General features: G+C 35.2%; 1 protein-coding gene across 2 annotated transcripts; it reads right to left on the bottom strand.

The window, feature by feature from the left end:
• Positions 1-301: 301 nt before the first annotated feature.
• Positions 302-12993, bottom strand: rbpms2a (RNA binding protein, mRNA processing factor 2a). 2 transcript variants are annotated; one of them, XM_016466813.1, is made up of 8 exons: positions 12606-12993; positions 9067-9144; positions 8886-8924; positions 8083-8145; positions 7617-7767; positions 6852-7015; positions 538-610; positions 302-437 (listed from the first exon to the last, which is right to left on the bottom strand). In XM_016466813.1, exons 1-7 carry the CDS (start codon positions 12657-12659, stop codon positions 545-547), a joined length of 615 nt encoding a protein of 204 aa, XP_016322299.1. In that variant the 5' UTR covers positions 12660-12993; the 3' UTR covers positions 302-437; positions 538-544. The 2 variants fall into 2 exon arrangements, with proteins under 2 accessions (XP_016322299.1, XP_016322300.1); XM_016466814.1 differs by having other exon boundaries at positions 6867-7015; positions 12606-12992.
• Between the last annotated feature and the right edge of the window lie 955 nt (positions 12994-13948).

Here is a 13948-nt window from a genome sequence, read left to right on the forward strand (position 1 = left end):
ATAAAAAAAAAAAAAAGGATCAAAAGTCAGGTCTCCACCTTTCACACAAAATCAAAGAAACTGCAAAAACAAGAGATTGAAAACATTTAGGGTCGGCTGGGACGGAAAAGAAAAGGTTTGAATTCTAAAACTCATGCCTTATCGCATGCAGGATGATGACCTCAAAAACAAACATCTATCAGAGCAGCTAGACATGTTGAACGCCTGCGCCTGATTGGCTCGTCAAGCGCAGCTCTGGAAACGGAGACAGTACCATGAGGTTTGTCAGAGTCCTCAGCATCTCAGAGTGCTTTGTAGAAGACTTCCTCCAGGAAAACAATCCTTCATGCTTAGATTGTCCATTAAATAAATCTGATTAAATTAAAAGCTGAGCCCAGTTGTCCTTCATTTAAACAGGAGGGAGAAACAAAAACAAAACGTCTGGTAATGAATGGCATCTGTGGAGACGAGAACAGCGCATCAGCTTACGGTCATCTACAACCATAGAGTACAATCAAGTAGTGAGCATAAGCAGGAGGTGAAGTAAGCGATACTCACTGATTATTTAACAGAACTGGCGTGACTTCCAGCCCGGTTGAGAACTTTCAGAGGGAGAAGGGTACCAGCGCATCTACAGACAACATGAACAAGAGAAATTGATATTTCAAAAGCTTCTCCTTGACCAACATGACATAATGGACCACAAATAATAATAATAATAATAATAATAATAATAATAATAATAATAATAAGTATGATTATTTCTATTATTATTATTATTATTATTATTATATTAAATTTAGTTATTAAATGTAACACCACATGTATATAGATGTATATAAACACTGCATTACTACATTTCATTTGCATTGTTTTAAAGAAAAATTAACATTAAAATGTATAATCTATATTATAATAAAACTACGTTCATATTTTTCTAACATTTATAAATACTTCATCACTACATTTTATTTGCATAGTCTTATGTAAAGAATTTTTTTTAAATGAATTTTGTATATAATTATTATAATAATAATAATAATAATAATAATAATATCAAATTTACATTTCTAAAAGTATCTTGTTTCTTAAAAGTATCACTTGCATGTTGTATATAAAGAAATATATTTACCTTGTTTTATTAAAAAGAAATTGAAATGTAACAACATTAAAAAAGTCAATATAAAATATAAATAAGTAATGCATTTCTACATTTATATAAAAGAAAACGCATAAAAAATACAAGATAATACGTTTTTAATTCTATAATAATCAACATTCTAATTTATACAAAAAAAGTTACATTTTTATTTACAGTTTATATCAAATGTTTATTCTACAGTAAACTACTTTATACTCATAAATACCAATATTAATAAATGAATACTTCTATTCTGTATAAAACTAAAACAAACAAGCTTAACATTCAGAACAATTTAAACATCCCAAAAGAACCACAAAGTCAACTAAAACTAAAAGTTGCTGCCAAGAGGCATTTAAGAACCACTCACAAACCTTTAAGACGGTGTAAAAAGGCTTAAAACTGTAGGGGGCAACAACAGACAAACAAAAAAGAACCAGAAAGAGAGCAATTTCTACAACAGGCTCCGGTTTGAGCTGTGCTAATGACCTGACTGACCAGGAAACTCTTATCAGTGCATCTATAAACATCTTTCAGCAAGATGACATTAACTCCTTTCCCATCCTGCCTTCCCAAACCACACCAAAACCCCCACTTCCCCAGCCAAGGGCAAGAGAACGACAACAATCAGCCTGGCACGTCCGTTTCAGCCCTTCACGCCGAGCTTCCCACGGCGTCGAGCGGTTTGACCAGCAGAGCGCAGGCTGTGTAATCTCACTCTGCAGGTGTGTGTTGGAAAGCTCTGGATAAGGTGGAGTAAGAGAAAGCCAAGAGCTCGGTTCTTCCAGCAGTTTGACTGCAGACTTATAGTTGCGTCATCCCAGCTACATGCAAACATGCCAAAGGAATTCCACGACCATTTCCTTGAGCCAAATCATGCAGGACGGCTAGAAGTTCTTCATATTTGATTAGGACCTTTATACAGAGCATCATTGTTATTATTAGTTTAATGTCCTCCCGACTCCCAGCTATGGAGTTTTGTCCTCTACAGAGGACATTACATTTTAACAAATGTCTCTGTGACCTTACATGTCACAGTTTAACATTTCAAAAATGATATTTTTATGCTCTAAACTAAGTTATGAAACAATTTTTTTTTTTTACTAAATTCATAACTTTTTCCCCTGGTAGTCAGGAGGATACAGAATATAAAAACACATTTTATGAAAAGCAGGAAATTATCAGCTTTTTATATAAAAATGTATGCCTTCTGTTTTTACAAGACAATAGTACTTTATAATGGAGACTTTATGTAACAATATTTTGTACAGAGGGGAAAAGGTTAAATATAGTTTTGCACAATTTCATATATAATATTATTATTTTAAATGCATAATTTATCTAAATGAAGTAGAATGTGTATATACACCATATAAAATATTTGTGGATATATGTAAATAAACATGAACAACCAACACAAACAAAACCTGGTATATCGTTTTTGTACATTTACATTCATTCATTTATATTTTTTCCTCCATTGCAACAACTATTACTACAATCATATATCAAAACAAACAATAATAAATTATACTAAAATTAAAAATCCATTTATTCTTTGGAAAATTCAAAATGATCGTTGAACTCTCTGAAGCCGCTCAGAGTGACACTGGGCAGAGAATGTTAGCGTGTGGATCCATTAGCACTCGCTGCTCCTCACCCAGAGGATGAAACCTTTTACGATCCTGAAAAAAAACACTACAACCTTAACCAGCCATTCCAAACAGGATTGTAAAACATTTGTTTGGATCAGTTCTCTTTCCCTCTCCAATTTGTTTGGATAAAGTCTTATTCTCTTACACTTAAAATTGCAAACAAGCTGAATTTAAGGCTTGATGAACCTGTGAACATGCAGTACGTCTCAAGAGACTGAAGTAAAACCTCTTCATCCATGACCTTTAGCTCTCACTGTGTTGCTATGACAACTACAAAGTCTAGCCATCCAATCAATAAACTTGATCTGTCAGCACAGTCTTCAAAACCAATCACATTTCATTAAACTCAAGCTAGCAATGCAAGACTGACAATAAACCATGACATTATCACCAGAGGAGCATAAAACACTTTAATATTCATTTTTACCCATTTAAACCTACAAGGCAAAGCATTTGTGGGGGAGAATTTTAACATGTGCCGCTTTTAATGGATCATAAAAACGCTCACACACCATTTTTTGGCTAAACTTTAACCGGCACCTCCCTGGGCACAGATTCACTCAACGACGATGCAATTAAAAACAGCTTTCTCTGATGTGATCTCGCAGCAACGCTAGCAGGTCAAGGAATGCTGTTCTAAAGGGATTCTGGGTAATCAGACCGGTCATATTCAGAGTGGACCCCTGACACCTCCTCTGACCATGGGTCAACTTGACGCAGCTAAACCAGTTTTAACCAGAGCGTGTCAAGTGCATTATGGGAAAGTTAGCATACTGAACTACAAGCCACTGAAATGAAGGCTCATGTTATTTTTGTGAAACAGTGCAGTACACAAAACTTATGGTGTAAAATTGCATATCATACCACACACACACGGTAACCATGAATTGCAATTAATAGCATCCAAAATAAAAGTTTGTGTACATAATGTGTGTGTACTGCATATATTTATTATGTGTATATATAAAGAAACCCATACAGTATACATTTAGAAAATATTTACATGTATATAATTATATTCATAATTTATATATAATATAAATATATAATTTATATTATAAATATATACATACAATACACATACATATGTAAACAAAAACTTATTTTGGATGCGATTAATCGTTGCCCAGCACTTAATATAAATACATACGTGTTTAAAAGTTTGGGATCAGTAAGTTTTTTTTTACCGAAGTTTCTTGTGCTCATCAAGGCTGTATTCATTTGATCAAAAGTACAGAAAAAAAAGAAAAAAAAAAAAACTGTTGTTTTGTGAAATATTGCAATTTTTAAAAAAAGTCTCTATTTTAATATACTTCAACATGTAATTTATTCCTGTGATCAAAGCTGATTTTTCAGCATCATTACTCCAGGTCATGTGTTTTGGCACCTGTGATACTTTTTTCAGGATTCTTTTATGAAAATATACACACAGACACGTTCAAAAGTCTGGAGTAAGTAAATTTCTTTTTTTGAAAGTAATGAATACTTCTATTCAGCAAGGATGTGTTAAATGGATAAAAAGTGATAGTAAAGACTCGTATTGTTAGAAAAGATTTTAAATTTTAAATGAATGCTGTTCTTAACTTTAATTCATAAAAGCCAGAAGAAAAAGCGTTTAAAAAAAACAAACAAACAAAAAAACAACACACGCATGAAGCAGCACAACAGTTTCCAGCACTGATAATAAATCAGCATATTAGAATGATTTCAAGGAGCACAAGAGACTCCATTAAAAATCATACTGATCCCAAACTTTTGAACGGCTGTGTGTATAATGTGTATAATATATATATATATATATATATATATATATATATATGCGCGTGTATACGTACGTGCGTACACACACACATATACATATATAAAAAAAACGACCAGGTTAAAAACAGCGAGGGCAGGTTATTCCTGACAGGATGCAATTTGGTAACGTAATGATCATCATGATATATTATCTGTAAGAATAAGACGACGGACACAAAGAGGAGAGAATAGTCGTGCAAGCAGAGAATACTGTACCAGACAGCATAGGCACGGGAAGTGTGTGTGCTGGGTGCTGCAGCAGCACCCCGTTTTTTCTGTGGGCAACTTTAACTGTTGGGAATAATATAAAAAAAATAAAAAAATCGGAGTGTCTATTTACACTAAGTGCAAATAGCCCACCTTGTTGGTAGAGGCTTACACTAATTCCACCCATCAACGTGCGATTGGGCTAGTCATTACAAAAGACAATTAGCAATTGTCAAATTCAGTGGCGCAGATGTTAAAGTTTGTATCATACTTCTTTTGACGTGATCGACCCAGGTTCGAATCTGCCTTTTGCCGAACTTTTTTTTTCTCCCTTTTCAAATAACATCAGAAAAGCATTTATTTTTAATAAAAATGAAAAAGTTGAAAATAAAGTATCGGGTAGGGTTAGGGTAGGTGTAGGGAGGGCTTTTGTCCCAATAGTGGCATCCATTTAATAATTTAAATTAAAATTTACACTCAAGTTATTATTGCATACCATTTTATAATGCATTACAATGCTGAGGTGCAGATAATTGCCACTATTTGTAATAAGTAATTAGCAGAATACCCTGCTATATTAACATAGTAGGCTATAGGCTAAATATAATCTATAGCTATTTGCACTTAGAGTAAATAGCATATGATATCACTAAAAAATACTGCTATTTTCACTAAGTGTAAAGAGCCTCTATCACCTGGTTTCAGAGATTGAATTTGCATTTTCATCAGAATCAGAAAGAGCTTTATTGCCAAGTGTTTATACACACACACACGGAATTCGTCTTGGTGTCAGGAGCTTCCAGTACAGCTTCCAGTCATAGTGCAGACATAGGCTACATATATTTAAGGTAATAAAACACTAATAATAATAAATAATAATAATAAAGGGAAAAAAAAAATATGAGCAATAAAATATTAATTCAGCCCTTCTGATGTTTTTGTTTTGTGCAGTTGCTTCATGTTGCATATATTTGTTTGTTCAAGGTTAGTTTGGCCAGTAACAGAGCGCATCCTTGTGAAATTGTGAGGAAGTACGGAGCACGTCTTGCACATGTATATTCTGGTCTGAGAGTGACTTCCTGCTTAAACAGGAAGTAATGGATACCAAAAAAGGTAAAAATGTATGCATGTAAAAGAACGTCTGCGTGTGAGAGAGTAGAAATGTATGTGAAAGGAGAATGCAAGTGTGTGAGAGTGCCAGAATGAAAAACCAGTATCATAACACTTGTAACCTGTGTGTTCTACAGATCTGTGTACATAATGATATTTTAAAATTAAAAACTTAAAATATGTACTTGAAAAGAAAACAGGATGACTTTGAATAGCATCATTGTAAAATTGTGAGGAAGTACGGAGCACGTCTTGCACATGTATATTCTGGTCTGAGAGTGACTTCCTGCTTAAACAGGAAGTAATGGATACCAAAAAAGGTAAAAATGTATGCATGTAAAAGAACGTCTGCGTGTGAGAGAGTAGAAATGTATGTGAAAGGAGAATGCAAGTGTGTGAGAGTGCCAGAATGAATTTATATATATATATATATATATATAATTATTATTATTATTATATAATTACAAGTAAATATCTTCTAAATGTAAGAAAAATTCAAGAGATTGCATTAAACATCTACAATACAAAATCAAATTCATAAGATTCAAAATAAAGATTCTAAATAATTTTAATTTAATAAATTAAAAATGTATAAATACACACATTTAAAATATTTAAGTGTATTGTTTATTTCTGTAAAGCCAAATTAAATTCTAAAGAAAAAAAATTCAATTAAAATAAGATCAAAACCCAAAAAAAAAATAAAAAAAAACCCTTGGGCTTTACCCACAATCCCTTACGCAAAGCAATAGAACTGACGTGAAAGGGCTTTCTTTCAACATTTATGTTGATATGGAGTTAGCGACTCATTTAGAATTATGAATGCTACAAATTCACAACCACAGAATGTGCTTCCTGTACAAACTAACGGAAGTAAGGATCAACGAGCTCTGGCGACGTCACACTGGACAGAAAAAGCAGAGAGACCGTGACAGAGTGAAGGAAGAGAGGGCACACACCGGTTGATCCCTCACCTGGGCGTGCAGGGCTGCGGCAGCAGCAGCAGCAGCGGGGTAGGTGAAGGCGGCGTGAGGCAGGCCTGGGGTCAGTTCAGTGGTGTAGAGGGGATACGGAGCCCACGCCTCAGGAGACGCAGGGATCAGTGCTGCGCCCGTCAGGTCATCTACAGAATCACACACACATCTGAGCATCACACACGGAACCAAACGCTAGGAAGATGAATCACCACTTACAGCAAGTCAACTTTTTAATAGCGCTTTACACAACAGACATTGTTTCAAAGCAGCTTCACAGTAATAAACAGGAAAGTAACAATCAATGATGCAAAGCAAACATTCAAATATGAGACCAACCCAAAATCTGCAGCTCTAAAAAGACAATAGTGTCATTATTCAGCTCAAGTCAGTTCAGATTAAGAACTGTAGTTTATCAATTATGAAATAAATTCAATTTAGCTATAAGCAGCTATACAGATGGAAATACGGTCATTATTCAGTTAAGTTCAATGTTGATTCAATTCAGTTGAATTGAGATGAGTTCAATTCATCAAATGTGAAAATTTTACTCAGCTATAAAGCAGCTACAAAATAAACTGAAGTGAGCTGAATAATGACACTAGTGTATGCTTTGTTCTCACCTGAGGGTCAATGTCTTCAAATTGATAATATTCCTGAATATTAAGTATTTTAACCCCAAACTAAGAACTACTGGACAGCATCATGTTCTGCGGTGTGGACGGGGCTTAAGCCCACAGTTTTACTCACATGGGTCTCTAGCGATGAAGTGCGCACCTAGAGCTGGGTGCAGGTTGGAAGGGTTTGGCGTGGCCATCAGTTTACTCTTCGCCATCTTCGTGTTGGCTTTAGCAAACTCCAGACGCAGCGTTTGAGGGCTCTCTGGGTCAAAGCGGATACCCTGAGAACAGATGAGGTAGGGTTGACGTTTTCAACTGAATCGAGTCTAATTATTCTTCATACAACACACAAATCAATCAACACGTCCATAAACAGAACAGCAGCACAAGTGCACTGATTCCCAAAGTACGTGCATGAAACGCATGACATCATGGAACTTTTCTTAGGGACCAAGTGAAACTTCGCCCCCGAAGAGAGGAGAGCAGCATCCGAGTCAGACTTTTAAGAGCAAAGTTTGGAGGACAAAGCACAGGCAGTTTTATGAATAATTAAAAGTTGCCATCACTTCAGCTTACTGACGGACCACATTACTTACGTTCAAAGCATTCTTGGCCGCTTCAGCCCCAGACCGGCTGTCAAACGTGACAAACCCCACAGGCTAGAGAATGGAAAGAAACACATCAGATGGACAAACACAGACAGAAATGCAACTAAAAAGCAGAAAAATCTCTTAAAATAAAATTGTTAAGAATGTACTATTTCACCCCAAAATCAAAACAATTAACTTTTTTTTAATTAATTAATATTGATGAGCTTTATTAAATATTAATTCAAATGAAAGTACAAGTTAAATTACAAGTATATTATATACATGTGCTAAAAAAATATCATATGTAATACCCGACAAATAAAGAACCCCGAAACAATAAAGAAATTAGTTAAAAAAAAAAGAATTAAAAAAAAGTATCTTTATATATAGGTTTAAGTTTCTTTGCCACATTACATGTAATAAAAATAGCCTTTAACGGTCTCATTTTATTTCTTCATATGAAAGTTTTTTTTTTCTTTTTCGCATACATATTACATGTGATAAAATGTTTTTTAACGGTCTCCTATTACATACACATTTTCGCCAAAATATATATATGCGCGCGCAAAATATATATATATAAATATAAATAGATGTAGATGATACACCTAACACAGAGAGAGAAATAAAATAATTATACTCTATTATTATTATTATTACTATTATTGAGTATAATAAAATGGTAAAAAAAAAAAAAGTGTAAATTTAAATATGAACCGGACATTTGTTAGATTAATCCATCTGTGTGGTCTTTAAATTGGGAGTAATCATCATCATCATCATCACTCTAAAAGGAAATTCAACTTTACCTGTTTTGAGGTCAGTTTTATGAGAGATCCTTCATATCCCTGTTTAATAAAAAGGACAAATTAAACTAAAGAAAAATTGAACTCCAATCAATTTTTTTTAAATCAAATCACCACATCCAGAAAAATGTGGACTAACAAAACTCCCAGCTTTTTTTTTTTTATTTCGGCTGATGTCTCTTACCTTGAAGGGTCTGAACAGCAGGTAAAGCTCACGTGGTTTGATGTCGACAGGCAGCCCGCTGACAAATAGCGTTCGTACCTAGAACAGGGAAATGCCTAAATGACATCAGCAAACAAATGACACAAAATGCAGTGACCTCTGACCTAATGAGTGCCATGTATGGTCTTATAAATGTGCACCTGAAAAGGAGAAAAATAGGAACGATTTAGAGCTACCTTGGACTGTCTCTGTCCCTTCCTATTGTGTCAGAGTCTCCCCGTTTGTCTGCAGCATTTGCTATCAGAGACTGAATTAGTTCAGATCAAAATCATGAGATCATGTTAGTTTAGTGAGCAGAAGTGTGTGCGTGGTGATCAGGTGTGTGTGACCCGAAGCATGGATGCAGAAACTTCTGCAGGGCGCGGACAGCATTATTGCTCCAATGTGAGTGGAAGGTGGAAAATCTCATTTAACTCGACAAATTAACAGGATGGATCAAATGATATTACAGTGAACAGAGAGAGCAAAGGCCGATCAAATAAAAAAAAATAAATAAATAAATAATTGAAGAATGAACAGAAAACCGACACTCGACCTTGGAAAACTCGACACGTTTTATCCAACAAATTAAGTATCACAGCTTCTAGAGTTACTCAAAAAGCAGTGAGCATTTAAAAACAGATGTAGCAACTCTATACAGATCTAGAGGGGAGAAGAGAAAGATTGGAGGAAGGACACAGTGTGCTATGACCTTTTACGGAAAAGGAAGAGAGAACTTTGGTTCATCCTAACCAACCACATTCTCCAAACGCTTCAGAGGTGAACAACCGTAATCTGAAAGACCCTGGGTTTTGGGTGAACCTCACAAAAAACAATGTCCAGCTCACATTTTACCACAGAACTAAAAGAAACAAGATTTTTAAAAATATAGTTTAATCAAAAAAAAAAAAAAAAGGCTCTTTTGTTCCCCTTCCTTATTGTGATATTAACAATTTTCTCAAACACTGTTTGGCCAGTTTTATCCTGCATTCTTTAATTACGCAATTCATTTTATTCTTCATATTTTTAATGCAGATTCTCAAAGTATAGAAGTTTGTCCTGTATTAGAGTTAAAATGTATAAGAATTAAATTCTCCCGTTTTGTAATTCCTATTATATTGGTGCAGTTAATGAAACCATAATTTATCCCTCCCATAGAATTAAAAAAAACATCATTAATTTCCACCGAGTTCCACAATTCCTATTATCTCAGTAAAGATTGTCAATAAAACAGTCATTGGTCCTGTATAATAATAATAATAATAATAATAATAATAATAATAATAATCAACAACAATTATTCTCAGTGCAGATTTTCAGTGAAACAGCACTTTTTTCCTGGAGAAGGAGGAGGAGGAGGAGAAGAAGGAGAAGGAGAAGGAGAAGGAGAAGAAGGAGGAGGAGGAGAAGGAGGAGGAGGAGGAGAAGGAGGAGGAGGAGAAGGCGGAGGAGAAGGCGAAACTATGAAAATGTCACAACGCAAAAAAAGGCAGTTTTTAATTAATAAGGATTTTTATAATGTAAAATTTCACATTTTTTATATGACCCAGACATGCTCATAAGTAGGAGTCATTTTTAATTCTGTGCTAAAAATGTCAAAACAACAATTTTTTTGTGTCATGGTATTCTTTGAAGTATCAAATGCCATGGTACAAGAATTGAACACCACAGTGCACAAAATACGTGGTACCACCACTAAAAATAATGTGTCGGGTCATTGAAGCGCTAAAACAGCCAATCATGAGTGTATAACTGGACAAACGTCCATCACTTAGATTTCTACACATCATTTCCACCAATACATCAGTACATCAATCCCGTCATTTCCTGAGTGGCTCAGAGGAGCGAGCGGCGGAACGGCTGCAGGGGAAAGCAGTCGCAGAGTTCAGACTCGTGTCAGTTTAAAACCCCTCAGCAGAAACTTTCTGGTTATCCTCAGTGTTCCTGAAACACGAGTGCAGTGCTCAAGCGCTGACAGCAGCTGAGAGGGTAAATCAACAACAGGAATTTAATCAAAAAGGAATAAACACTCCACAAACACAAATAATGGACAATGTGCCACTTAATAACCTAAATAAACAGTTGATTCTGTCGGCGGTCAGAAAAACGGGATGCAGGTTTAGCAGGACAGAAACAAAGGGCATGTTTGGGGATGTGAGCGACCGGTTCAAGGCACAGAGGGAGGAAACCCCTGTCCTAATTATTGCAGGTTGAACACAATGAACAATCCGAACAGGCCACACCAAACGCTCTGACCCAGTGCTGCCCGGTAACAATGACAGGACACAACTCCCACCCCATCCACTCAACTCAAACTGCACCATTTACACAATGATCCTCACTAACTTCTCGCTTTAATGTAAAAAACCTGCTCAAGTCTGATGTGTTCTGACAGGAGCGTTTGCAAACTGCCTTGTAAGGTCTTAAGCCAGTAAAATAATACACTGAACTGCAGGAAATGCCTCTACAAGAGGTCAGAGGTGACATCTACACTTAAGAGCAGAGAAACTAGTGTAGAATATTGCTAAAAATAAGACTTAAGGCCTATATAGAAGAAAGGCTTCTATATAGATTCATTTGTTTCTTTCACTCAATTTACTGCAACTGCTGGAATACTCATTTTAAATTAAAAGGCTAAATTAAAGATAAGCCGCACAAAAACAAAAAAAACAAATGCATAAATTATTATTATTATTATTATTATTATTATTATTATTATTATTATTATTATTATTATTATTATTATTATTATTAATAATAACAAAAAACACAATTTAATTAGAATTCTATTTACACAATTAAATAGCTGTCTTGTTGCATCTGAAGTTAAAATTAATCAAACTCTAAATTAAAACAACGCTTCAATAAGTCAGAGATGACATCCACAATGGATGTCACAAATACCAAAAAATTGCGGTTTAGAAAAAAATAAAAAATACTTACGAGTCTATGCAAATTAATATTTTTAGGAATATTTTTTTTGTATGCATGTATGCATATAAACTAAACCCAAAAACACCGACAATACTTTTGACCCACATTGAAAAATAAAATAAAAAAATATAAAAAAAAAAAAAACACTAAAAGTTAACATTTAAAAAAAAATAAAAATGTAATAACCATCTCTTGCAGACCCACGTTCAGTACGTCACTGTTTGCGCGTCTTTAACGCAACCATGAGAATGAAAAACTTGGAGAGAAAAAAAAAAAAAAAAAAAGTTTACAAGAACACCCACCGAAACATTTTCTTGTTAAATCTGGCTTTAAACTTTTTCCACAGTCACACGAGAGTGTGTCTCACATCAGGTGAGTCATATTTCAATGCCAACTTTAAGATTAATCATCAACAGACTCCACATTCCTCTCGAAGCTTTTCCACACCAAACTCTTTTCCTCAAACGCCTCACACGAGTTTTAATCGTAATGTCAAACGCCAAAACAGTTTTCCACAGTCATCCGCCGTCAGAGACTTGAACTTCACTAAATGAAGTTTGTTTACCAAAAGAGTTTATTTCTCTTACCTCCTCCTCTAATGAAACACTGGTGTTCGTCTCTGAATCTGACTTCAGACTCATTGTGTAACTTTAACGCTTCTTTGTGCCAGAAAAATTAAAAAAACTGTTTCCCTGTCGGTGATTTTGTCCCTGGTGTGCGTTAAAGTTGCAGAAGAGAATCTGGTGTCGTTTGTGCCCAGTGAAGCCGTGAGTTAAAGCCACAATCCGAAAGTAAAGGTGAGAGGTGCTCTGTGCGGGTGACAGAAGGGAAAGGAGGTGATTTTTGGAGTTTTTTCCCCTCCTGGCTCACATCAAGCTCGTTTGAGTTGAAGTGGAAAAAAAACGAGGAAAGAGGAACCGTGGGTAGATTTAAAGCTGAAGTTGTGCGTCTGCTCTTCTGTCCTATTAGCGGATCAATCATGTTAAATGCGCTCACCCGAGCGTCAGATGGGACTCAGCTGCGCGAGGCCCGGCCCACTTTACCACCATCATCACCATATCTAACCCCTCCTTTACATCCAACCCTGCCTACATAACGGATGTGTATAGAAGGGATACAGCTCCGACCAGAAACTAACAATGGAATTTCATTTTCTACCTATTAGATTGTGTTTTATTAAAGCGATAGTTCACCCAAAAATGAAAATTCTGTCATTAATTACTCACCCTCATGTCGTTCCAAACCCGTAAGATCTTCGTTCATCTTCGGAACACAAATTAAGATATTTTTGATGAAATCTGAGAGCTCTCTGACCCTCCATAGACAGCAATGTAATTACAACGATCAACGCACAGAAACGTAGCAAGGAGATCGGTAAAATAGTCCATGTGACATCAGGGGTTCAACCGTAATTTTACGAAGCTACGAGAATACTTTTTGTGTGCAAAGAAAACAATAATAACAATTTATTCAGCAATTCTTCTCCCCAGAGTTACCGTCTTCCGCCATTTTGGAGAGTACCCCAGAATGTAATCAGCGTTGTTTACATTCAGTAGACAGCGTGCGCATGCTGACCATAAACAATGCTCATTATGTTGATTATGTTCTGGGGTAGCCTACTCTCCAAAATGGCAAAAGACGGTAACTCGGGGAGAAGAATTGTTGAATAAGTTTTCTTTGCGCACAAAAAGTATTCTCGTAGCTTCGTAAAATTACGATTGAACCATATGGACTATTTTACCAATGTCCTTGTTACGTTTCTGTGTGTTGATCATGGTAATATTATCACCTAACCCTGGATGAATAATCTAACCTTCCCTAAAAAAAAATACTAAAATATATTTGAAATACATTTATTTCATGCTACGTATACTACAAATACATTTACATATTTATGTGCTTAATAAAAATACCCTGCAATTGTACTTTT

The sequence above is a fragment of the Sinocyclocheilus anshuiensis genome, unplaced genomic scaffold (genome assembly GCF_001515605.1).
Source record: "Sinocyclocheilus anshuiensis isolate Anshui unplaced genomic scaffold, SAMN03320099.WGS_v1.1 scaffold68, whole genome shotgun sequence".
In the NCBI taxonomy this organism is placed as follows: domain Eukaryota; kingdom Metazoa; phylum Chordata; class Actinopteri; order Cypriniformes; family Cyprinidae; genus Sinocyclocheilus; species Sinocyclocheilus anshuiensis.